General features: G+C 50.8%; 1 protein-coding gene across 1 annotated transcript in view; it reads right to left on the bottom strand.

Annotated features, from left to right (window-relative positions):
* The window catches only part of RAB6B (RAB6B, member RAS oncogene family), a 58,251-nt gene extending 44,016 nt beyond the window's left edge, over nt 1-14,235 (bottom strand). Inside the window, exon 1 of the mRNA XM_046002912.1 lies at nt 13,873-14,235. Within this exon, the coding sequence (XP_045858868.1) occupies nt 13,873-13,942 (70 nt within the window). The 5' untranslated portion in view covers nt 13,943-14,235. The remainder of the gene's footprint in view (nt 1-13,872) is intronic.
* Nucleotides 14,236-24,898: the final 10,663 nt, after the last annotated feature.

Here is a 24,898-nt window from a genome sequence, read left to right as displayed (position 1 = left end):
GCAAGCTCACTCAGGAGGTGAGGGTGGTGTCCAGATTGCAGGCTAATGTGGGCAGGGCACCTTCCCAGATGCCCAGGCCCCTCAGAGGACCCTGGGCTAACATCCATGGGTGCTGTCCCTGAGGTGTCCCTGAGCACAGAGAACTATTCTTGGCACTCTTCCTGGCCCCAGCTTCTCCTCCTCTCCTGTGTTCACCCTCACACAGTCTCACATAGCGGCTCACCTTGCTGCTTTGACAAGCAGGCAACAGGCAGAATCCCAGCCCCTGCACCTCTAGAGCCAGCTGGGAAGGGAAGAATGGATATACAGAACTCGTCCTTCAGTCAACAGAAAGAAGATGTCGTGAGGGACTCAAGGTCACCTGCTCAGGGTTCACTTGGGGAGCAGGGTTGGCCTTCCTGGGGAAGTTGAGAGATTGGCATCATTGTTCCTGAGGTAGAGAAGGTGCTCTAGATCTCCAGGGCCCTGGGCCTGGGGTTGGACACAGGGCCACCCAGTAGGGAGAGAAGAACACTATGTCTCCAGCCCCTGTGAACCAGGGAAAACTGATGACCGGGCCCTGGGGTGACCTGAGGGCCAGGCAGAGGGAGGGAGCAGAGTTAATGCTGAGGTCTGCCCTCTGGACTTGGATGTCTGGGTCCCAGGACAAGGAGAGGGTAGCCAGGCTCACCCCGTTCCTATCCCACAAGCTCTGGCTCCCTAAGAAGCCCTCTCAAAAGCTGCACTTGAAGTGCCATGAGCCATCAAGGACTCCAGAATTCATCTTGTCCAAGTCCCTCACTGAGCCGAGGAGATGTGCGGTTGGACAAGAGGGGCCACTTGCTCAGAATCACGCAGCACCAGGGCCATGGTCAGACATTTTTTCTCCTGGTTCCCAGCCAGATCTCTTCTTCAAAGGTTTCTCTGAGCCTGTAAGGCTTATGGAATTGTGCTCAGGACAAGGAGATCCTGCCTCCTGAAGTCCCAGTGGAAATACGCAACACAGAAAGTGCCAAGGAGCAGCAGGGAGTAAACTGCAGGAAGATGCAAAAGCCCGGTCCCAGGAGGCTTACAGATCAGAGTGGCTGCAAAGTACCTCGTCAGGGCAAGAAGGCAGGTAGAGGAAGTCTGACCCAGCCCTGACACGATCCAGTGTGTGGTGGCGAAAATGGAGGTTCGGGGAGCAGGAGGGTTTGTCGTGAGGGACTCAAGGTCACCTGCTCAGGGTTCACTTGGGGAGCAGGGTTGGCCTTCCTGGTGAAGGCCAGGGCCCCAGTCCCGGGGCCTCCCTCAACCCCTTTGGGTGGCCCAAGCCAGTGGCTTAACCTGGAGCAGGTCCTGGCCCCACCCTGGATGCTCCAAATCCTTGTCTGCAAAACAAGGGCATCTCTAAGGTGTCTCCTTCCTGGAAAAATGTCACCCCATCGTATTAGTTATGGGTTACTGTGTAATACCACAATCTTAGTGGCTTATAACAACAACTGCTGATTATCTCACAGTTTTTGTGGCCACATGTCTGGACACGGCTCACATGGGTCCTCTGCTCAGGGTCTTACAAGGCTGCAGTCGTGGTATCAGCGCGGTAGCAGCACTTTTTTCTAGCACTTGACGTCCAAGCTCTTCCAAGCTCCTGTGACTGCTGACAGAATTCAGTTCCTTGTGGCTGGAGGGCTGAGGCCCCCATTTTGTTGGGGCTGCCGGCCAGAGGCTACTCTTAACTGCTAGAGGCCCACTCACTGTTCCACGCCACAAAACCCCTTCCAGCCCTCTCACACGAGACAGCTTGCTTCTTCAAGGCCAGCAAGGGGACTCTTCTACAGGAACAACCGCGGGAGGGACATCCACCAGCTCTACCATACCATACTGGGTAGAAGCAAGCTCAGTTTCCACGTGCACTCAAGGGGAGGGGCTGTGCCAGGTCAGGACTCACTCGGGGTCACCTGAGGTGGCATGTGGCACACTATATCTCACATTCACATGTTCCTAAGAGATACCATCTCTACCCTGCACTCACCCTCTGCTTCTTCGCCCACAGTGGTGACAGGCTGGTCGTCTACAACAGAACCTCCCGGGCCTCCCTGCCTCGGGACAGAAGCTGCCAGCCCCAGAGAGAGGCTTGGGGTGGGGGAGGAAGGCTGGACCCCGGACGTGTCTACTGCACTGGGCATTTGCACGCTGCTCTGCCGGGTGCTCGCACACCACATCCAGCCCTCCCAAGCCAAGGTGTGCAGACGTGCTGACACCATCCAGACCAGAACCCTGGTTTAGAGTAGCCCTTCTGTGGCACAATGGAGGCAGGAGGGAGCTGGGTTCTGGCCCTGCCTGGGGAATTCTGCCCTCTTCTGATGTAGGTGGGAGAGAACCAAGGCGGGTGGTCGGCCTGGCACTTCTTCAGGCCTGCATTTCAGACTCTGATGTGGGCAGCAGCCTGCGGCACACTGGCTCGGTGTGAGGGAGGAAAGGAGGGACCTAATGAATCAGAATCAGAGAACTTCTGGTTCCTGGTGCTACAGGTAGGATCTGCTAATATTCTAAAAATTCAGCTACTTTGGGGGAAGGGGACCTTTTTTCCTTCCTAAAAAGAAGCTCTTCTCAGAGGTGCTCCACGCAGGGAAGAGCAGAACTAGACAAAGACCTCCTGCTCCCAAGACTTGATCCTGCTCACAGCCACCCCGTCTGGGAACCACAGGGTCCCAATGGGGGCAGAGCCAACCTGCCTCAGAGAGGGAGGGACAAGGCTGACACTGCTTGTCAGAGCACAGCACTGGGGCAGGACCGCTGAGCATCCTCTCTCATTGTCCCGGACAAGGTGAGAGCCCCTCTTTCCACTCCTGCCCTGCCACGCTGGAGGTCAGCAGCCGTCCACAGCTGCAGTCCCCACTGCTCACCTCGTCCTCGACCCAAACACAAGTCCCCGCACTCCTGTGCCCAGTACACATCAGTGCCTCCGTGGGAACCTCCAGTCTTTCACTCTGTTTGGACAGAACCTGGGCTGGAAGGCACCGTCACCTAGAGCAAACCACCCTGGTTCTCCCATTGCCTCGGTGCTGCTCCAGGAGCCCCGTGACTGCACACCTAGGTCTTTCCGTGTCTGGGGGAGTGCCAGCCCCTCCGTCTCAACGCTTCTCCATTCTTTCCCCCTAGCCCGCTCCCTTCACCGGATGCGGAAACAAACGAGAAACACTTGTTAGAAATGCTTCGCTTTACCCTCTTCAGTCCGCACAGTGTTTACTCCCTGCTCATCAATGGGGTCAGGACAGAACGTTCTCTCCGTGTCTCTCTGAATTAGCACACCATACTCAGAGGGACCTGTCTCTCACGCAAAGGGCACAGTCAGAGCTCTCCAGTCCTGAACCGGTGGAGATGGGTCTCCAGGTCCCACCTCTGCCCCCGGAGCAACGAGGAGAGAGCACAGGGGGTTCAAACGGTCAGAGCTGCACTGAGCTGTACGTGGCCAGCTTCGGGGCCCATTTATCTCCAGGCCAACAACTCCAGGTGAAGGAGACACCTCTGCTGAGCACCAAGCAGGGGAACAGGTCTCCTTACCCATCCTGACCTCACAGACAATAACTCCAGCATGGCTCCCAGGGGCCATGGGCAGTGACTGCAATGTGCTTGATTACTGATAATGAGGACATTCTTCACTCAACAGCCACACTAACGAACAAATACCCAGGTGGTGCTTAGGAACTTGCACAGGCACTGCCTGGGCAGAAGACAGTAGGGAAAGGGAGCAGGGTGAGGTTCCAGTCCTTGAGAACGGACCATGAGCGGCCTATGGGCAGGGGACTGTACCAACTGACCTGAACAGGCCACCCTCTCTGGGCTACTTGCCTGCCTCTATTCTGGCTCCCTGGCTCTGGCCCTCCACTTTTGGGCAGCCGGACAGCTTGAGATTGGGTTTTTTCCTTCAGGTCAGGGAGTGGGGCTCTCCCTTATACAATGCTGCCCCCCTCAAGTTCTCAGGGACCCCTAAGCTTGTTGGTGAGCTAGAATTCAGCAAAGAAGAGCAAGGGAATTCATGGGAGAAAGCAAAGACAGTGGGTCAAGCACCCATTGGAAGAGGAGCCCAGCAAGGGAAGAAGTGACAAGAAGTGGCGTAAAGGGCCTGGGGAGCTCACAAATCCAATGACCAGGAGGCTGGGGGCGCAGACACCTAAGAACCAACATCACACCAGGTGGTACGTCCTGTCTTGAGCAGGCAGCAGAGGGGAAGATTCTGGAAGGGATGCCAGCAGCCCTGGAGCACTCCTTTGGCAGGAGAGAAGCAGTGAGGGCAACCAGGGCATCGTGGAGGCAGGAAGGACAGAGGACTCAAGGTGGCTGGTTCTGGCGTATCCAAGTGCAGGGTAGCCGTGTAGAGAAGCCCAAGAGCCCCGCCCGTACACGCCTTCATTACCCTGGAGTTCTCACCCTAGAAAGAACCAGGAAAATTTATGTGCCCAGAGGCCTAAATCTCAGAGCTGGAAGGAACCTCAGGCTCACAAACCCTCCTTTAGATTCTAGCCTCTAACTGTCCCCTGCTTGGCCTGATTCAGGCTGCCTGCATCTCTTGCTTCCAATGAGGCCATACTCTACCTTTGTCTTCTAATCCATGAGCATGTCCCTCCTTGGTCAAAAACCCCCAGTTGTCCCCACTACCTGCAGGGAAGACCCAAACCCTGTGTGTGGAAGCAAGATTCCCTGGGGCCTGACCCTCCTCACTTCCCCAGCTCAATGCTTTTTCCAACCATGCTCCTTAACTCACCCCCCACACCTATGCTAGAGTCCAGCCACCCTGAACTATGCCCAATTCTCCCAGAAGCTCCAATCCTCTCCCAATCCCCTAGCCTTGGTATATTTGGGCCCTCTGCTCAAGATACCTCCCTTGTGTGCCTCTGAATTCCTGCTCACTGTGTAAAACCTCCTCTGGGAAGACTTCCCTGACTTCCCCCAGCAGACCCACCCCCAGCAGACCACGCCCATAGCCTTGTCTGTGTGCTTAATAGTCATGTTACCACCGGCTGAGATTTATTACCTGCTTACCTCACCAACTACTGTTGTAATCACAACATGGCAAAGCCTGGGCCCATGTCGTCTACTCAGGCGGCACCCCTTGTCTTTGGGGTATTCATAAAGCCATGAATATGGGGCTTCCTGTAAGCAGCTAGGGGGGCCCAGCAGAGTAAGGCTGGGTGAATCTGTTCACCCAGATGTTTTCCACAGCTCTGGGATGAGCTGTGGAAAAATGCCAACTAGGGAGTCTGAGGCCTGGGAGCTCTTCCCAGATCAGCAGTAACCGGTCTGAGCCCTTCAATCTGTGAAAAAGCTGTCCCCTCTCAGAGACACACTTTCTTCATCTATAAAATGGGTATGCAGCTCCACTCACCAGATCACAAGGGTGTGGGCTCTGTAGCTCACTACACAAAAATGACCCATCAGTGATTCTCAAATCCTCCACCTCTACTTCTTTCTCCCTCATTCATCTATAAAAAGGGGGACTGTGGTCACTTTTTCATTAACAAAATTACCTATGACTTGAGTATTTTCCATGAGCCATGCATTGATGTATTTGATCTTCCTGCAACCCCTGCTGTCTGGTGAGGAAAATGAGCTCCGTGGTCCTATTACATCCCAGCCCCACCCAGAGAGTGAGGAGCAGAGCCGGGGCGGAAGTGCAGGGAACTGGAGCAGGGAGTATGTAGGTGATGGGGCTGGAGCAGGCGCTGGGGCTGGCCTGGTAGGGACACTGCATATACCCCACTTGGTGCTAGCCATTTCCCAGCCCTCCCTGCTTACCACCCACCCACTGGCTGCAGAAAGAGGTGGTCCTAGAGTAGGAGTACCTGGGAGCTGTCCCCTTTTCTGCTATCTCAATAAAAGGTCCTTTCTGTAGGGTTAGGAATAATCATGGCAGGAAGGACAGGACAGCCCCATCCCTGTTTCCTGGCAACCTGAGTCAACCACAGCACCCTGGGGGCACACCAGGGAGGAGGGCCAGGAAGCCCTCCCAGGAGAGGAGGTAGCAGGCTGGAGAGGACCCTGCACTGGGGCCTGGCCAGGGAAGTTCTGGGGGAGACAGTTAGCAGCGGCCGTGATTACATGCCTTCCTCTCTGCAGTCCCTCTCACCTTTCTAGCCAGCAGTGCTGTCTCCCAGCTGGGAGTGTTACTGGCCTGGCATCATACCCCGAGCTGGCGCTGAATTCCAGGACCCGAGTTAGAGTTCCATGGGCCTGAGTGGTCACCCAGCCCAGTATCCTCTGAGGATATATCAAGCCAGAGAATGGTTGGGACTTATCCAACTACAGAGGCTGCTGGTGGCTGACCCCCGAACGGGATCAGTCTCCAGGGCCCTGATATCTCCAGGCCTGGGGGAGAATGAGGCCAGGAGAAGGGTGACCCCAGACCAGGGGGGAACCAGCCGCTTAGTATGGTTGGTTCTTCCCTGCTTAGGAATTCTCCGCTAAAACAGGGATGGCATCTACCTCCATACGGCAATGCAGGGCTGACCTGGGAAGGCCTTAGCCGCCCCACACTCTCTACAACTAACTCATTTCAAACCACCCCAAATCAGCAGTTCATTCTGTGTAAGAATGGAAGGTCTGATATGCAATCCAGCTCCAGCAGACTCCCACACCGAGACCCTGCTTACTTTAGAGCAATCCCCTGTCCTCCTCCCTGCCCCAGTGTGTCTCTCCAGCTGAGGGGAATCAGAGGCCTCTTCCCACTCACCCCCATGCTGTGATCCACCGGCCAATCCTCAGCAAAGATACTGGCATGTAATTCCCCAGGACACACTTACAGCAGACTTCAAGTCTCTAAGGCCTCGGTGTTCTTCTGTCCTCTCTTCCCACAACAGGGTCTGAACCTGCCTTTGAGGCATGAGGTCCAAGAGATCTCTATGTGTTTCTCATAGTGACTTGGGGTCAACTTCAATGCTGCCACACTGGCAGTGAGTCTGAGGCCATGACCAGCTCTCTCTGAGCCTCTGTCTCCTGATCTGCAAATCAGGGAAAAGTTCACATCTATCACAAGATACTAGGGAGAAAGTGCCCGGTGTGGAGCCTAGGGCATAGCGGGTATTCCTAACTGCTACCTGGAGGAAGAACAGAGAAAGCCCGCAGGGTCAGCTCCATTTCCCAGGAAAGGCAGACTTGTTCTGGACCCCTTCCCACCCATCATCCTCTCTAAGCCGTTAGAATGAAGAATCCTTCCTTGGTGTAGATGTGACTGTGAGACTTCCCAGCTGAGGACCCTCCACCAGCTCCCCACTTCCCTCAGAATCAAGTCCCAGTTCATAGCCAGCCTCTGTGACTTGCCCTCACCTCATCTGCAGCCATGGGGGAACCTAGGTAAGCCGGTTAACCCAATACTGGAAGCCTCCTTCTCTGGGGAAATCTTAGTAAGCCATCATGCCCCTTCACCAATTGTCCACCCAGGCCCTGGAAGAAATCTGCGGTCTCTAGCACAGAATGCACACAACTCCAGTCTTCCTCTCCCCCTGGCTCACTACCCACAGCACCTGCTGGGGCATCAGACTGCCAGTCCTCCAGTGCATTTCCTGGAAGTAACCATGGCTTTTAATGCTCTCTTCTGTCCTCAGGTGCAGGGTATCATCTGTTTTCTCCTGTACCCTGGCCTGTCCCTTGGGCCTGCCCGGGACACGTGGTCGAGTCACCTGGGCTCCCACTGGTCTTGTTACCAAGAGCCCAGGATAAATATGCTTTTTTACTAAAAATAAATCACTTCACTAAAACGACAAAGTATTCACAGCAGTGAACATTTGCTTTTTAGGAAGATTCCACTTAGTTTAGGCCAATAGTTATGGAAACAAATGGGAAAATTGGAAGTTTCAAGCCCTAAGATACAGTAAGGAACTTCTCCTAGGAGTCCATAGACACTATGACTCTTTATCCGCTCCTTCCCTGTCCCATGAAGTACAGACTCTGCCTGGTGCCTGTCTTTTCGGCTCTAACCAAAGCTGCCCACCTCAGAGTGTGTCTGGTACTTCTCCCTGACAACCTCCCCATCTTCTCTATTCTGTGCTGATAAATGGAAAAGGAGGACAGACAGACAGTTGAGAAAATGCCCAGCACCATTTTTTGAGCAGTCCACTCTGGATGTCTATGGATTGTGCTGTTCACCCTACTTCTCTCACCTTGATCAATGGTTCTGCCCAACAATTTTTTTTTAATATTTTATTTATTTGACAGAGAGAAATCACAACTGGGCAGAGAGGCAGACAGAGAGAGAGGAGGAAGCAGGCTCCCTGCAGAGCAGAGAGCCCGATGCGGGACTCCATCCCAGGACCCTGGGATCATGACCTGAGCCGAAGGCAGAGGCTTTAACCAACTGAGCCACCCAGGCGCCCCCCAACAATTTCTTTAAGTGATTTACACTGAGACCAAACAGCCTTGTACATTCAATGGTTCATTCATTCAGCAACAGTGGAAGACGCAAAGGATGGGGGACGGAGAGACGCTGCAGCCTGGATAGACACAGAAGTCACCCTTCTCAGGTCTGCCCCATGTGAGTCTGCAAGGTCAGGGTAACACCTATAAGGGTAAATATTCGTGGGCTGACTTCAGGGATGTTATAAGTAGCAAAAGGATGATAAGGTTATTTCGCTGTATTTTAATTTGGGGGCGAACAATGATCAGGATAATCAGATCAGGCACAGGATGGTACCATTACATTTGCAGAACCAGAACACATACCAACATTCTCATTTTTCTCTTCTGGTTAGTTCTCTTGTCTCTGACCCTCAGCATCGAGGGCACCATGCTTGTCTTATGCCCAATACAGGTTAATTCTCACCTTGGGGTCTCATCTCACTCTCTCTCATCTCATGCACACCTCTTTAAAGAAAAATAGCCAACATTCTGGGTCCATACACAACACCCAAGTTTCTCCCCATCATTCCAGCCACTCAAGAGGGGAGGGAAAAAATTGGGAGGAGAGAAAACAAGACCAAAAAGTTGAAGCACAGAACCCCCTTGTGATTTACCCCAGATCTCCAAGTGAACTCTGGCAACCTCTGGTTTGGGCATGTCCCTTCCTTCCCACCTTGGAGGTCCTGCTGCCTTCTCACATTTCTTTAGAGAAGGTGATGGGGATGGGGGTACCCTGAGAAGTTCAGCTTTTGTGAGATGAACTGTGGATTGGGCACAACCAAGGCTAAATGCTCCAACCCCCAGTGAAAGATTCGTAAGTGGTGCTAGTAAAGATCTCTAGGCTTGAGAAAGCAGCAGGTGTCAGGATGAAGAATCCTGTTTCAAAGCTGCCTTGACTCCCCTCACTTTTAATCTACAAATGGACTAGCAGTACCTATCACATAGTGAGGATAATCTCATCATTTTTAAATGCAGATATTTAATGAGCACAAACCCTCTGCAGATGGGAAGAGGAGAAAGGAGCTAAGACCTGGTCCTCTTAGATGTTTAAGTTCACCTTTAAGGGGCTTAAAATTCAGTTAGAGGTTTTGTATCTGAAAGAAAGCTAATAAACATTTAAAAATCCAGAGTGAGACAACAGAGAGGTCATGGGGCAGGATGGTGGTAGCTTTTAAAAATGCTCAGAAAGAAACCAAAGCTATGCCACGGTGTGTGCCCGGGTGGGCTGGCCACAGCAGAGTGAGCGGGTCTGGGAGGTGGCGGGGAGCAGACTTCTGAGATGGGCCTCAGGTACAATGCCCAGGCCAGCAAAGGGCTCCCTGTGTGATTAGGAGTGGTGTGTGGTGGATGGTAACAGACAGGCTGGGCCATGCCTTGGGTGGGACAGGGGGAACCCTCTGGGTGGGAGGTGGGGGAGAGGAGAACTGACCACTCCTTAACCTGCAGGACTGAGATGACTGTGGGGGAACGCCCCCACTCAGCGCTAACAAGCCAGACACCCTCGTCCTCCTGCTCCCCACCCTACCCCTTTCTTCTCCACAGCAGGGAGAAGACAGAGGGTGGGCCCCTTGTAAGACCTACTCCCCGCATTCAGTCCACCGAAGGAGTAGCAGCTGGCTGCCTACAGAAGCATCTCCTCTGAAGCCTTGGAAGCCATCTCTGACACCTGCCCACAAAGGTGGGTGGGACGCCCCACTAGGCTCTTCCGTGGCAGCTGTTCTTCCTGTCAGAGCATGCCGAGACCTTTACTGTAATTACAGCCACAGATGTCTGCGCTCCCCAGTGGACCATAAGTCCTGGGAGGCAGGGATATACTCAAAGACCTGACTAAATGAATAAATGGATGATGGAAGGAGCAAGGCAGAGAGGGAGGTGGGGAGGGAGAGAGTGAACAAATGACTGAGTGGCCAAAGGCAGCCATGTGCAGGGTCACTGTGTTGCACAACTCTGGGGACGCCGTTCACATTGTGCTCCCTGTGATGGCCCCTCCAGCAGCACAACCGTCCGGGACAGGACAAGGAGGACGCATGTCAGAGGGAGACGCGGTCATGTGGCCTCAGCCTGGGAAACCAGACCGAACTTGTGGTGGTCCCTCAATCTTCCTGCTTTGGCTGGAGGAGTCTTGGGAAAGGGAGGTCAGAGGGGCCGGAACACCCGCAGGTCTGTCCACATCCTTAGTCTCCACGACACATTCACATGCACTGAGGGAAGCCTAACCCCCCAGAGAACACCATCAGAACTTCGGAGGAAGACGTGTGTCCCCCAGGCCTCCTCTCCTTCCTCCTACACCAGCCCATGTGGTCTGGATGTTATCAAGTGTCACCGTGGGTATCAGAGTGCCTGCCCTACTACTGCCATCAGCACAAGAGCATGGCCAGCAGACCCAGGGACGGCCATCTGAACACCAGCACGACTGCACAGCCTTCCTACTGGAAGGAGTCCCCTCATGCTGGGTCCACAGCCCTCTCCGCAATCCCACCCCTGCTAGCCTGACATTGCCAGCCAGCCTGTATTCCATGGTCTAGGAAACGGCAGTCATTCTGCTGCCAGGAGGGGGGCCTTCTCACAGGCTAGACGTGTTCTCTCTAGAGTGGTTCCTTAAGGGCTTCCCACTCAAACCAGGCCCTGGTATTTCTGAAGGCTTCATGCCCTCCTGGGATTATCTATTTCAGGGTGTCCTCTGTATCACTGGGCTTCAGCTCAGGGACACCTTTTTGAAGTCCAACTATCTTTACCTACTAGTCTAGGGAGGTGCCACGACTATACCAGGCACAAGAAACATGAGAAGGCCACATCCCTCCAGGCCCTTCCCCTGGCTTCTATCCAGGGAAGTCAGCACTTACATCCAGACCCATGTGGCTCTAGAAGGCTCTGTCAAGCTCAGCTGGCCCATGTGTCCCAGGTACAGAAGGTGACTGACCTTCAAGGTCACATAGGAAGGGAGAGCCAGGGTAGAGGGAGGGTCAGACTTCAGGGGCTCCCTGCAACACACAGGCTGCAGTGACATAAAGGGCCAACACACACAAAACTTAAGTGCAGACAAAACAGAAGCAGTGTCTACAAAGGCAGTTCCCCAATCCCCCCCAGGCTCAGGGATGCATGTGTCCCCCACCTAACTCGGGGGCCCCAAAAGACTACAAGGTATACAACCCACTACACCCTCAAGTAGGAGGAGGCTTCTCAGGGCCCTAGGGCTCCCAGTCAGAAGGGACCAGGTCCAATAACCAATCACACTGACGGCAGAGCATTTATCTCTAATGACTTATGTTCTAAGGGCCCACAAACCCTGCCCCCAACCCAAACAGCCCAGCATTCCCACCAGGTCACCCAATGTAGCCACAAGTCTGATCAGAGAGTGACAATCCTCACCTCGATTCAGGAAGACTTCCCCATTCTTCGTTTCCCTGGTTCAAGGTCATCTTAATTCCCAGTGACATATTAATGATTGGGAACAGGACACGGGGTTCCAGCCCCAGAAGTGCTGGCAACTCACAGTGGGACTCTCCACAAACCCTCCCCATCCCTGTGCCTCGGACCTCTAATCTACACATGCAAGCTGGGAGCTCTATCTCTGAGGACTCAGAGGACTAAGCTCTCATTTCTGTGATTTAGGAACAGAGAGGGTTGACGTGGCTCCTCAGGGGCCTCAGCCTATCGGAGATTCTGAGGGAGTCCGAGTTTTCACTCAAACTCACAAGAGACATTCTCCTCATCAAAGCCCTGGTGCTTTACTGAAGCATGTTCAGACTTAGAATAAACAAATGTTTCCTGAGATCCTACCAGGGCCAAGGCCCTTTGAGAGGCACTGGGGAAACATAAAGAACCTCAAACGACCATTTCACAGAGACAGAAAACTGAGGCTCAGAAAGGCCTGGAAATCTGCTCAAGGAAACACAGGAATTCAACTCCCAGGCTGCCTGATTAGGCTTCTAGCCCAGGGCTCCAGGCCAGGTAAGATTAGCACTGAGATGCAAAGACTCCTGAAATCCTTTCAGGCATGGGAAATAGTGAGCTCTGAAGCTGGACTCTATAAAAATCAGAAACTCAGAGTCTAGGACACAGGGCTGGCTGGCTGAATTCATCGTGTTCTGAAATACCCAGCCTGGTCCCAGGATCCATCTCCCTGTTAGGACCTGACCTTCTGACATCCTTCTCGGATCCATCCATCCCAGATAATGAGCAGCAACACAGGAGACTGCCATGTGACCTTCACAACCCACTTGCACCCACACCAGGCGAGCACTGTTCCCTGAGCCCATCAGGTCCTCCTAAGGTTGCTTGTGTCTTGGCCCCTAGTACAGATAGGCACCAAAGCAGGTGAACTGGACTGGTCTGCCGAGCCAGAGCTGGGGATCCCAGCCCCAGCAGCCACCTTCTTCCTGAGGTGAGCTGGCAAGGCCCAGCAGGTCTCTCTGCAGCCCCAGGTAAGAGGCCTCTGGAGAGATGCTCTGAGAACCACTCCTTCCTACAGGTGTCGGAGGGGTCCACGCTCTTCAATCTGGTCCTCCCGCCTTGGGGCCAACCCGGGTTTCAGAGACGCTTCCCCCAGGGAGGCTGCTGGGCAGCAAGGAAGCTGTCTGTCTCCCCCTCCCCCCGCCCCTGGCCGGCTGCCACGGTGACCTCCCCTCCCCCAAGACGGGCGGTGAGCTGGGTGGTGGGGGTGGGAAGACTCCTCTGCCATCAGCGCTCGCAGGAGGGGTGCTGGGAAGCCAGGCAGGGCGTGTCGCCTGGTCCTTTCTCTGCCCAGTTCCAGGCTTCGCCGCCTCTTGGTGCGAGGCACCCCTGTACCATCCCCCAAATCTGCCTCGCACCAGGGAACCCTCGCCGTCCTCGCCCAGACCCTGAGCCCGAGAGACGCTCGCACATGCTGGCACCGGGCAGCGTCTAGAACCTTCCGTGCCCAATCCGACCTAGGCCAGGGGAGGTAGGCACCCTGTTCCTCTGCAGCCTGCGCCCGCTCTTTCCACAGGAGACAGGTGCCGGCCTTCCCCCACGGCCCTCTGTTCCAGGGCCTGGACGTGCCCGTCATTCAACATGGGTCCGGGCAGGGTCCGCAGGGAGCCCTCCGGCGAGACGCCGGCCCCGCCTCATTCTCCGAAGAGGGGCGCCCGTCCTCCCCCGGCCCCCGCCGGCTCCTGGCCACCTGCGCGGTCGCCCGCAGCCGGTGCCGCATTGCGAGCGAGCGGGCGAGCCCCGCTCCTTCACGCCCCGGCCGGCGCGGCTGAGCGAGCCGCCGCCCTCCGGCCTCCCCGCCGCGCCGGCCCCGCAGCGGCTCTAGCCCCGCACCCCACCTCCCACCCGCACCCCCACCTCGGGCCCAGCGCCCCCTCCATCCCTCCCCCGGGCCCCTCCCCGGCCCGGCCCCACCCGAGCCGGTCCTGACCCCCACATCCCCGTCCCTCCCCTCCACCCAGGCTTGGAGGGGCCTGTCGGGGCCGGGGCCGGTGCCCCCGCGGGGCGGAGGATGTGCCGGCGGGGGTCGACTCGGCGCCAAGCCAAGAGAATAAGCGGGGTACTTACCGCTCTGTTCCCCCAGGAACACCAACTTGAATTTTCTCAGTGGGTTCCCAAAATCTCCCCCTGCGGACATGGTGCTGGCAGCCGGGCCTTGCAGGAGGAGGAGAAGCGAAGGAGCAGGGAGGGAGGAGGAGGGTGAGGGGAGGCGGCCGGCGGTGCGGGAGCCGGAGGGGGAAGGGCTGGCTGCGCGCGTCCCTGACTCCCCAGCTGCGTCCCGGCCCCGGCCTGCGGCTGCGTGTCCGGCGGCGGCGGCGGAGGAGAAGGCTGGGGCTGGGCTGCTGCGGGCGGCGCTCGCTGCGGAGCGAGGGGCGCGCTCTGGACGCCCGAGGCGCGGCGCGGACAGCGAGGCGCGGGCGGAGCGGGGCGCAGGGACGGCGCGCGGGGCGGAGGAGCGCTCTCCCGAGCCGCGCGCCGCGGCCCCCTCCCGTCTCCCTCCTCGCCGGCGCCTGCGCTCTGCGCGCTCCCCAGCCTCTGATGTCATGCGGGGCCCGCGCCGCTGCGGGGCAGGGGGCGTTCGCCCGCTCATCCGGAACCCGCACTCGGCGGGAGAGAAGCGCCTGGCCGGGCCTCCGAGAGACCCCTAGACCGGGCCGTCTCTCACTGCCCGTCTACGTCTGCTTGCCTACTCCCTCGACCCCTCCTTTGAATCCAGAGAAATGACACGAAATTGTCAGGGGACATTTGTTTCTGGTCTTTTAAAACCTAGATGCCGGTCCCTTCCTCCACCTCCCGCGACGCCGATGCACGCCCCCCCCCAAGACAGAAAGGAGGATGGGGGAGACCAAAGGTGTGGTGGATCATGTGGGGGATAGACTGGATTGACTGTGACCCCATGGCGCCTCTAACCCACACTCCCTTCTCTAGATCCAGGTCCCTCCTCTGGGCACCTCTATGGGGTCATGGGTGTCCCTTAGACCTCGCCAGCAAGAGAGGAGGACCAGAAAAGGTGCACCGATCTCAAGCCAACCGCCTCCACAGATCATTTTATCCTCAATCTGCTGTCCCGTGGGATACCTGAATATCAGCGTGGCCGTCTCTGGACAGTGTTCTGGAGTTCCTGACTCTGGGGCCACCAGGCTGACAAGGCCACTGCTTGCCCTGGCAATCAGTTGTGTCTCTGAACAATTAGCTCCCAGAGGACGGCAGGGTTGATTCCATTCCCCTCTGCATTCGGATGGCCCACTGAGGCACATGGGACGAATTGTGAGTGGGTGAGAACAAGAAGTCAAGTGTTATGAGCACTCCCAGGACAGCCCAACGGTAAGGCATTCCCATTGATGAAGGTTTCACAAAACTGCCTCTTACCGTCCTAGTGCCACATGGTCTCCTTCTTTATAGCGGTTCAAAGAACATTTATTTGGGAACAAGCTGTGTGTGTGTGTGTGTGTGTGTGTGTGTGTGCATGTACATGGACACAGAGAGAGAAGAGTGAGAAGCAAACTCAACCCCCAGAGATTACCAAAGGACAGTGGTTATCCTCTTTCTGCCGTCCATGGCTTGACTGGGCTGTCTCCCTGTCTATCTCCCTGGTTTGTTTCTCTTAAGGCCCTCTCACACTGCTTGTTTGAGAACTAGCAGGTGAGTTCCATGACAGCAGCTGTTGAAGGTCCACTGCAGGATCTCAAGGACCTGAGAACTTAGCAAATAGTTGTTGAATGTTTGAATGAATGTCTAAAACGCAAATCAAAACAACTGTTCTATTTCTCAGAGCCACCCTTGCTTGGGATCCCCAGGGATTGGAGGCCAGCACTCTGGGATATCTACCCCACTGTGCCTGGCATCAGGCTCGGGGGCACCCTTGAAAATCCCACTCTCCTGCTCCGGGGTTCTTGCCCTCTTGGGTGACTGCATCCAGCTTGGGGCTGAAGGAAGCTCTAGAAGGAAAGGAGGCTCCCATGCTGCAGCCCTTCCTCCCCCTGAGCGGTCTCTCCACTGAAATTCTAGAGGAGTTACAGGCAAGCTGCCACCTGGGGCTGTCTTCCTGCGCCCTCACATCCTGTGCTGAGGACATTGTCAGTGTCAAGACAAAGCCACTGAAACGTGGCCATCGTTTAGGTAAGCCTGGGCAAGTCCTATACCTTCTCTGATCACCTGGTCCTGGTGGTATGCCAGGAGGCGAGGGATAGATGGGACCCAGGCCCCTCTGCACACCCAGAAGTCTTAAAGTCAGACTCAGCTGGGCTGACTATGGGTCAGGATGCTTGCGGGACTCTCAGGATTCTTCCAGTTCAAACGACGAAAACCCAGCTCCACCCACTTTAAGCACAGGAGACAGGTTGGCTCTTGTCGCTGGAGCTGATACTGGTGTCGTTCACAGAATGTGGTCATTGTGCTTGGAAGTCCGAGTCTGCTCTGCCCCATGTCCCCCTTCTTCCCTATCTTTTATCATTATTTGTCTCCCCTTATTTGGGGTCTTGTCCTTAACCGGCCCTAGAGGAGACAGGCTTTCTTCCGGTGGTAAAACATTGTGGAACGTGGCCACTATGGCACTCAGTTTGACAGTCCTACCAGAATGAGTTACTTCCACATAGCCTCTTTGTGTTCCTTTATTTTCTTAGTTAGTTAAAGCTTTTTATTGCATATGTACAATGTATATGTAAGTTATAAGGAAAACCTATCATCGCGAATGCCCATTGGCATTCCACCCAGCTGGAGAAATCAAATGCTACAATACTGCTGAGGTCTCTAGCTATTTCCCTCCCCTGCGTCCTTTTCCCTTCCTCCCTCCTCAAGACAGAAATGCACAACTCTGGCTTTTCTTTGGGCATTACCGCATTTGGATGTGTCCTTCAACAATACTTTGTTTTGTTTGCGTCTTTTGAACTTCATGTAAGTTATCAAACTGTATAGTCTCTCTTATGACTTGCATTTTTCTTAACATTATGTTCCTGAGATATGTCTGTCGATGCACATAGCGGCGGTTCTTTTGTCTTCGCTGCTATTTCGTGAACATTGGAGTGTATGCTCCAGTTTTTGTACCATTTCCAGTAAAATGTGTCCAGATAGAAATTTTTTTTATTTAAAATAATTTTAGGTTCACAGTGATACCATCTCCCGTTGCCATCATACATTAGGAAAACCAGGAAATGAACATCAGAAAATGCCCAGAGTTTTCTTTGTGCTACTGCAAATGCTGCTATGAACATTCCTTATGTCCTTCCTGAGGCACCTGGGAGAAGTTTTTCCAAGATATGTATCGAGTAGATGCATTGAGGTATAGAACCAAGTATGTTTGATTTTAAGACAAACTGTTTTCCAAAGATTGTCCTCAGGTCACCTGCTTCTCCTTCTTCCCCTATATTTGTTATTTCTTTGAGAAAGTCTTGGCTAGTCTCAGCCCTTTGCTATTATATATACATTTTTATTTTTATTTATTTATTTTTTTTTAAAGATTTATTTATTTGACAGAGAGAAATCACAAGAGAGGCAGGCAGAGAGAGAGGAAGGGAAGCAGGCTCTCCACTGAGCAGAGAGCCCGATGCGGGACTTGATCCCAGGACCCCGAGATCACGACCTGAGCTGAAGGCAGCGGCTTAACCCACTGAGCCACCCAGGCGCCCTTTTTTTTTTTTTTTTTTCTAAAGATTTATTTATTTGACAGAGAGAAATCACAAGAGAGGCAGGCAGAGAGAGAGGAAGGGAAGCAGGCTCTCCGCTGAGCAGAGAGCCCGATGTGGGACTCGAACCCAGGATCCTGAGATCATGACCTGAGCTGAAGGCAGCGGCTTAACCCACTGAGCCACCCAGGCACCCAAAATTAAACTTTTTATTTTGAGGTCGTTCTAGATTCACAAGCAGGTGTAAGAAAGAAGACAGATCCTGAGTATCATTTATCCAGATTCCTCCAGTGGTAACGTCTTGCAAAACCGCAGTACAATGACACAGCTAGGGTGTTGTCACCGATCCATCTCCGCTGCCACAAGGGTCCCTCACATGGTTTTTTTATACCCACACCGACTCTCCTCCTGCTTCCCCGTGCGCCCAGGGTGTTGAACGTCGAAGCTGACTCATTTTACTGCCATGCAATCTTGCACTGTGTGAATGTATCAGTTAGTTATCCCTCTATCAGAGAGGGACATTTTGGCTGTTTCGAGTGTTTGCTTATTACAAATATTGCTGACTTGTCCAGAATCAGTAAACGCTCCCAGGGCAGAAGCAGTCTCAATGCTGAGCGTACTTTCCTGAATTCCCATTTTCTCCAAGCTCTCCAATCTCCCCTGCCACTTCTTTACTACCTTGTTCTCTCTCCATTATCTTTAAGTATGTTTTATAAACTGTGCCTGTTTGTCTTGCTGTTCTGAATGAATTTCCTATTCTATCAGAAGTGGCACAGGTTTGCCTTCTTTGATTGCTTCTTGTTCTTCTTGTTCCTTCTTTTCTTTTCTTTTTTTTTTTTTAAAGGTTTGTTTGTTTGTTTTTTTACTTGCTTATGAGAGAGAATGAGCCATAGGGAGGAGCAGAGGCAGAGGGAGAAGCAGGCTCCCCGCTGGGCATGGAGTCCAATGAGGGGCTCGATCCCTGAGATCACAACCTGAGCCGAAACAGAGAGTTGGACATTTAACCAACTGTGCCTCCCAGGCACCCCTTCTTCCTTCTTAATTTTAGCAATATTCTCTCATGTCTCTGAATATCTTTGTTATATTTTGTATACTTACCTTGGGCTGTTGATCTGTCTGTGGTCTGCATTGTGTTGTTTGTTGTGTATCTTTTTAGTGGTGCTATTCCTCATGTCTCCACTGACTCTGACTTGTGAGCTCAGGTTTCTCTCGTGGTCATCAGCTGCCTGGTCAGATAATGGGGGTGGGTACGACTGAGGTCTGCTTTTGTCCCTCCAGTGAGAATGAAGGAGAGTGGGGATGAGCCCTAGGATGGAGAGCCTCAGGTACTCCAGAATCACTCCTTAACATCCGTTTTGCTTTCTTTTTTTTTTTTTAAATATTTTATTTATTTATTTGACAGAGAGAGATCACAAGTAGAGAGGCAGGCAGAGAGAGAGAGAGAGGGCAGCAGGCTCCCCGCTGAGCAGAGAGCCCGATGCGGGACTCGATCCCAGGACCCTGAGATCATGACCCGAGCCGAAGGCAGCGGCCCATTTTCACAGACAAAGTTCTCTAGTCAGGATTCCTCTTTAAATTACTTGGAACAAGCAGCACCGAAAGAACGCAAGCTCTTCTGACCCGTCGGTCACCATTCACAAGGAGGTCATCCACTGACCTTGAAACGGTCATCTGCCATCCATGAGGGTTTTGAGGACATTGGGACAGAAGAGTAAACGCCATCTAGTCCACCTGTGTGTGTTTTTATCAGAATCTCACCTTGGGCGTGGCTCTGATATGACTCTGACATTCCCAGGCAGCCAAGCTATTCCCACGGATCTCTTTCTTCCAGTGACAGAGGCCACCAGTCACTTTCCCTGGGAAATATGGGAGCGAGGAATGAGCAGAAGGGAGAGTCCCCTCCACGTTCTTCTCTCCCCATCTCTGCACCTGCCACCCCCACCTGAGACTGCCGTCAACTTTTCACACGAGTTCACCCTAGCTTTACTCTCCCCAGCAACCAGTCACGGTCCTTATGTTGTTTCTCTGTCTCATCTCTGTCATTTCTTTATTGCTAATTGTTTTGGAAGCAACCGGAAGCCAAGGCTAGTTTTCTAGATCGTAGGACGCTACTATCTCTCTTTCTTTCTCCCTCCTCCTCCTCCTGGAACTCCTTGTCACCGTCATTAATGCCCTCTTCTTCCTCCTGCTCCTTCTTCTTTTTCTACTCGAAGTTTGGTTACAGTTTTTTGTATCTCTGCTTTTCAAAATACTCTGCAAGGGAGCCTTTAGAATTTGTTTTTATTTCGGGGCGCCTGGGTGGCTCAGTGGGTTAAGCCTCTGCCTTCAGCTCAGGTCGTGATCTCAGGGTCCTGGGATCGAGCCCCACATTGGGCTCTCTGCTCAGCAGGGAGCCTGCTTCCCCCTCTCTCTCTGCTTGCCTCTCTATCTACTTGTGATCTCTCTCTATATATCAAATAAATAAAATCTTAAAAAAAAAAGAATTTTTTTTAAATTTCTATACTCTTTTCTCTTGATTTGTTTTGACTTGTCTTTGTCACGAATAGCCTCAGTCTAATCATTCTAATTGTGAGTCACTCATCTGAGACACTGAGCTTCTCTCTTGTTCAATTCCTACTGAGGTCCACCAAATGGTGCGTCCAGGCTGCTGCACCGACAATGGGGGTGGGGAAAGTGAGGTTAAACTAGGTATATATGGGCAAGTCGCATTTAGTGACTGCACGTGGATGGCGAGGAGGGAGCTGTGCAGTGGGTGGACCGATGGAAGTTTGAGACAGCGATAAAAATGTCAGGACGATGACAGAGAAGAGCTAAAGGATTTCAAATAAGGGCAAAATTTCTGCCTCATGATCTGAGGTTGTAATCTTCGCTGAGGACTCTTCAATAAAGAGAGGATTCGTTACTGTATGAACATTAGAAGTTTCAGTTATTGGGGAGATTACTGAAGGGCTCCTTATTTAATAGGGTACCATAAGACCCACAGTCTCTGTTGCAAGGATTTTCATATGCGTGAGAGTGAGTTAGAGACCCACGGGCCTCCTTATTGTGCTGGTGGAATGCTGTGGTCTTCTCTTGATGGCTGGGAAATGGAACAAGAACAAAAGAGAATCTTAGAAGGAGACAACTCCCTATTCTATGGATATGGATATAGATACACTGGTTGGATGAGCAGATGAATTAATAGAAAGGATAAAAGGATCCATGGGAGATGGAATGGACTGATTTGGGAAAGGGTGGCTCCATGGGTGAGTGGAGAGATAGAAGAATTTCTGGACCAATGGATATATCTATTTATGTATTCATGTATAGGTGGATGGATGGATATTGGAGTGAATTAGTATGGATAAATGGATAGATAGGCGAATGGGAGGATGATGTGTTGATTGACAGATGAAGTCGGTGGAATGTCTGGATAGATGAATGGCTATGTATGTACGTCTGTAAGTTTGTGTCATGTATGTGTGAGTGAAATAATGGATGAATGGATACCGGGCTACACAGCTGGGTAATGATGGATAATGAGCAAATGTATAACTGAACGGGAGCAGTGGATAATGGATAGATGACAACAGGGTGAGATTTGAAATTGGGCCTTCATTTGCATTCTGACTTTGCATACTAGCTGTGTTACATTGTGTAAAATCTTTTACTTTCTCTAAGCCTTGGGAAAAATTTTAAATTTTTAAGAAAACATAAGTTGCAATTTAGAGTAAAAAATTTAAGGGGAAGTATTGTTGAATATAAGTATTTTTGAAAATAAAAACATTTGAGAAATAAATATCACTAGCTGAGAGGGGATAAAGATTTTACTTGAAGTTAAATTTCTGTAAGTCAAAAGGAAGATTTCGGTAGTAGAGAAGCTGTGGTGAGATTTGGAAACATTTAACGATGAAGTAATATTAATAGAAAACATTTTACAAATTATATTTATGAACTAAAATATAAACGCTATTTATGTAAGAATATTAATGTCACAATACGTGAAGATGTGGGGGAGGGGGAAGGAAGGCTCTGGATCTGATGTCCTCATTTTTCATTGCAGGGAGTCAAAGGATGATGCCAAAATCGAAGTATGGAATGTAAAAATAATTACTGAAGTTGCAATGTTTTTCCCCTAAATCTCTTTTTGTGATTATAAAAAGATCTTTAAAAATTATCTCATACCTAATATAACTAATAAAAATATATCTAATATCTAAAACCATACCTAGTAAAAAACTCTAGTATCTAATATAGCTAATCTGTATATAATTATGTTATATATAATTATATGATAATTTTATCTATTAGATATTATTAACATAATAATTAGAGTTAGATATAATCTTTTAGATTCCTTTTGATTTCTTCTTCCAGTTTTAAATACAAATGAAGTTAAATATAATAACATTGCAAGTAACATATATAAAATAATCACATATTTATCAAAACCTTTCGGTATATCTATTTAGCCTTTCTGGAACACCCACATGAAAAGATCCTCCTAATGTAAATGCTAATTATTTATGAACAGTGGCATTTGAATTTTTTTAACCCCCATGTGGTGCTTGAATAATTTATAATAAGTATGCATTCTTTTTATAAAATTCATACTGGTTTTCTTTCATATAGAAAAGAAACATTTTTAAAAATCACTTGCTTATTCTAATCTTGTCATCATTACCTTAAGTAGTTTATTCGCAGGAGTGCACTATAATCTTCAGCAGTCTACCTCTAGAATTACCATTAATTTTCTTTGGAGTGTAACCTCTCCTCTCAAGTCCTTAGAGACTGCAATTCTTATTCTGTGTATTTAGCAGGGAAAAGTGTTATTTTTTTTTTTGTATGTTCAGTAGAGAAAAGTAGTTATCAAGATGCTTGTAAAAAATTATGAATGTTTGCCTCGAGTTGCAAACGATATTGGTGGTAGGAAATAGATTTGCTCATAACCACTTGACAAGTAATTCTTGACTATGTCCCTCCAACCTTGTTTATAATTAATCTGAGAGTTTATAAACTAAGGAGAGCCCCTGGGGAATACAAAGTTAAAGGTAAGATTTCTTCCTTAAAAATATTTAGGCAAGAATTTGTAGCATATGTTTTTTAAAAATAAAATATAGAGTCTTTCTTTAAAGATTTTATTTATTGGTCAGAAAGAATGAGAGCACAAGCCGAGGGAGAAGCAGGCTTCCCACTGAGCAGGGAGCCAGAGGCAGGGCTCGATCCCAGGACTGGGGATCATGAACTGAGTCAAAGGCAGATGCTTAACCGACCGAGCCACCCAGGCACCCCACATAGAGTCTCTTTTAGGGCAATTATGGAATCACGGCCAGATGGACAAGACGCCTGGCCTCCCTGGCATAGAGCTTTATCTCGTGGGATGTCGAGGATACACTTCCCTGCCAATTCACAGCTAGGAGGGGCTGATTTTGCTGTATAATCATTTAATCACAAATAGAAAGGAAATGCCAGCTCACCAGCCAACTGGGTTGAGGACCAAAATTTTAGAAACTTGGTCACAAGGTGAATTTAGGGTTCTAGCTGAGAGGTCTTATACTAGCTTCCTACGGCTGCTGTAACAATGACCACCACTTTGGTCAAACTTTGTTCTGACCAGCAGAGGAGAACAGAAAACTATTCTTACAGTTCTAGAGGCCACAAGTCTGAAAGTAGGATCACTGGGTTGACATGAAGACCTTGGTAGGGCTATGCTCTCTCTGAAGATTCTAGTGGAGAGTGGTTCCTTGCTTCTTCCCGTTGCCTTCTCTTCTGTGTGTGATCGTCTGCCTCCCTCTTATACGGACACTTGTGATAGTATCTAGGGTCTGCCAAGATTATCCAGAATAATCTCCCCATTTTAAGATCCTTAAATGACACTTGCAAAGTCTTTGCCATATAAAGTAACATTCACACCTTCCAGGGGACTGGGGTATGGCCATATTCTTGGGGGCCAACATTCAGCTTACCATAGGTGGTAAGATTAAGAAAGCTAGGAAAGTTTCTCTTCCCTCAAATAGGTTTCCATCTCAAAGCTGGGAATGCGCCACCGTACTCAGATCTGAATTGTGAATCCCCGACATGGGAGGTTTCCATCGTTGTCCCAGGCCAAGGCAGAGGGTCAGGCTTTCCTCAGGCCTCCCTTTGTGAAGGCTCTCTGCAGAGAGGATAAAGCCTCAGTCAGAGAAGACACCTGTGCTGGCTGGCTTGAGTTTTTGCCGTTTGGGATCCTTGGTAAGGACAGGAAGGCAGAAGGGGCTGTGCTGATCCACAAATGGCCAGGCTAGGGCTCTCATGCTTCTGGCTCCAACTTGTTTCAACAGGAGTCAGTCCCGACCACATTGTCTCTTTCCTTTTCTTCACTGTGCACGGGGCATTTGTATGGGGGCATCATTCACATTTCAACGATAAGACCCACAATATAGGAGCCAGAATGAAAAGGAGGGGCTCACTGTGTACGTGTCAGGGTGTGTAACCCCCTCTCTGGAAGTCACCTTTGGCTTTGCACCCCCGAAGATCTCCCTGCTTGACTAAGTCATGTGGGTTGAGAGGCCCTTCTGGCACTGGGTTGGGTTCCATTGTTTAGTGGGAAAGATGCTCCCCACCAACACGGTGAAGTGGGAGGTGACAGGAGGGTGTGTCTCTAGGGATTCTCACTCAGCACATATGAATCATGGCCATACGAGGTTATCTACCCAGAGATGTTGAATAATATTCCAACGGTATTCAAATAAACAGTACGGCGATCTGTGGATTCCTGACTCATTGTCTTAACAACCAAAGGCTTGATGAACATTTCGTTCTTCCTGCCTGTCCCCCATGAGTCACTATAGCCCCAGGGGGCCCATTTTTGCAATCCTATAGAAAGCCAAGTGAAAGAGTGTGATTTTAAAACTCTAAGATATGTGTAAGCATATTAAATAAGTTTTAAAAATTCATGGGTAGAGAACAGACTTTACACAAAAACAACTTTGCTCTTGAAATAGGTAGCTTGTGGGTATAAAATTAAACTATTAATAATTAAGCTTCCGGGGCGCCTGGGTGGCTCAGTGGTTTAAGCCGCTGCCTTCAGCTCAGGTCATGATCTCAGGGTCCTGGGATCGAGTCCCACATCCGGCTCTCTGCTCTGAGGGGAGCCTGCTTCCCTCTCACTCTCTCTGCCTGCCTCTCTGCCTACTTGTGATCTCTGTCTGTCAAATAAATAAATAAAATCTTAAAAAAAAAAATAATAATTAAGCTTCCATTTAACAAGTAAATATTGTGCTCTGACAAGAGAGAACAAATATATGCAGATATTTTGGGGGTAGAAAGCTATTAATTATAACATTTTAAGTTCCAGATGAATTTCAAACAATAAAGATTAAAATGTTATTACAATTTATGCTGAATGTTAAAACTGATAATCCTATTGCTTCTCACATAATTTTTTTGCCCTATCAGACAGTGCAGACTGAGCAAGTGGGGAATAAAAAAAATCATTTCTTTTATTTTACTAA

Source organism: Meles meles, chromosome 4 (assembly GCF_922984935.1).
Source record: "Meles meles chromosome 4, mMelMel3.1 paternal haplotype, whole genome shotgun sequence".
Taxonomy (NCBI): Eukaryota; Metazoa; Chordata; class Mammalia; order Carnivora; family Mustelidae; genus Meles; species Meles meles.
Note: the sequence above shows the minus strand (reverse complement) of the source record. Positions and strands in the feature narration are given on the sequence as shown.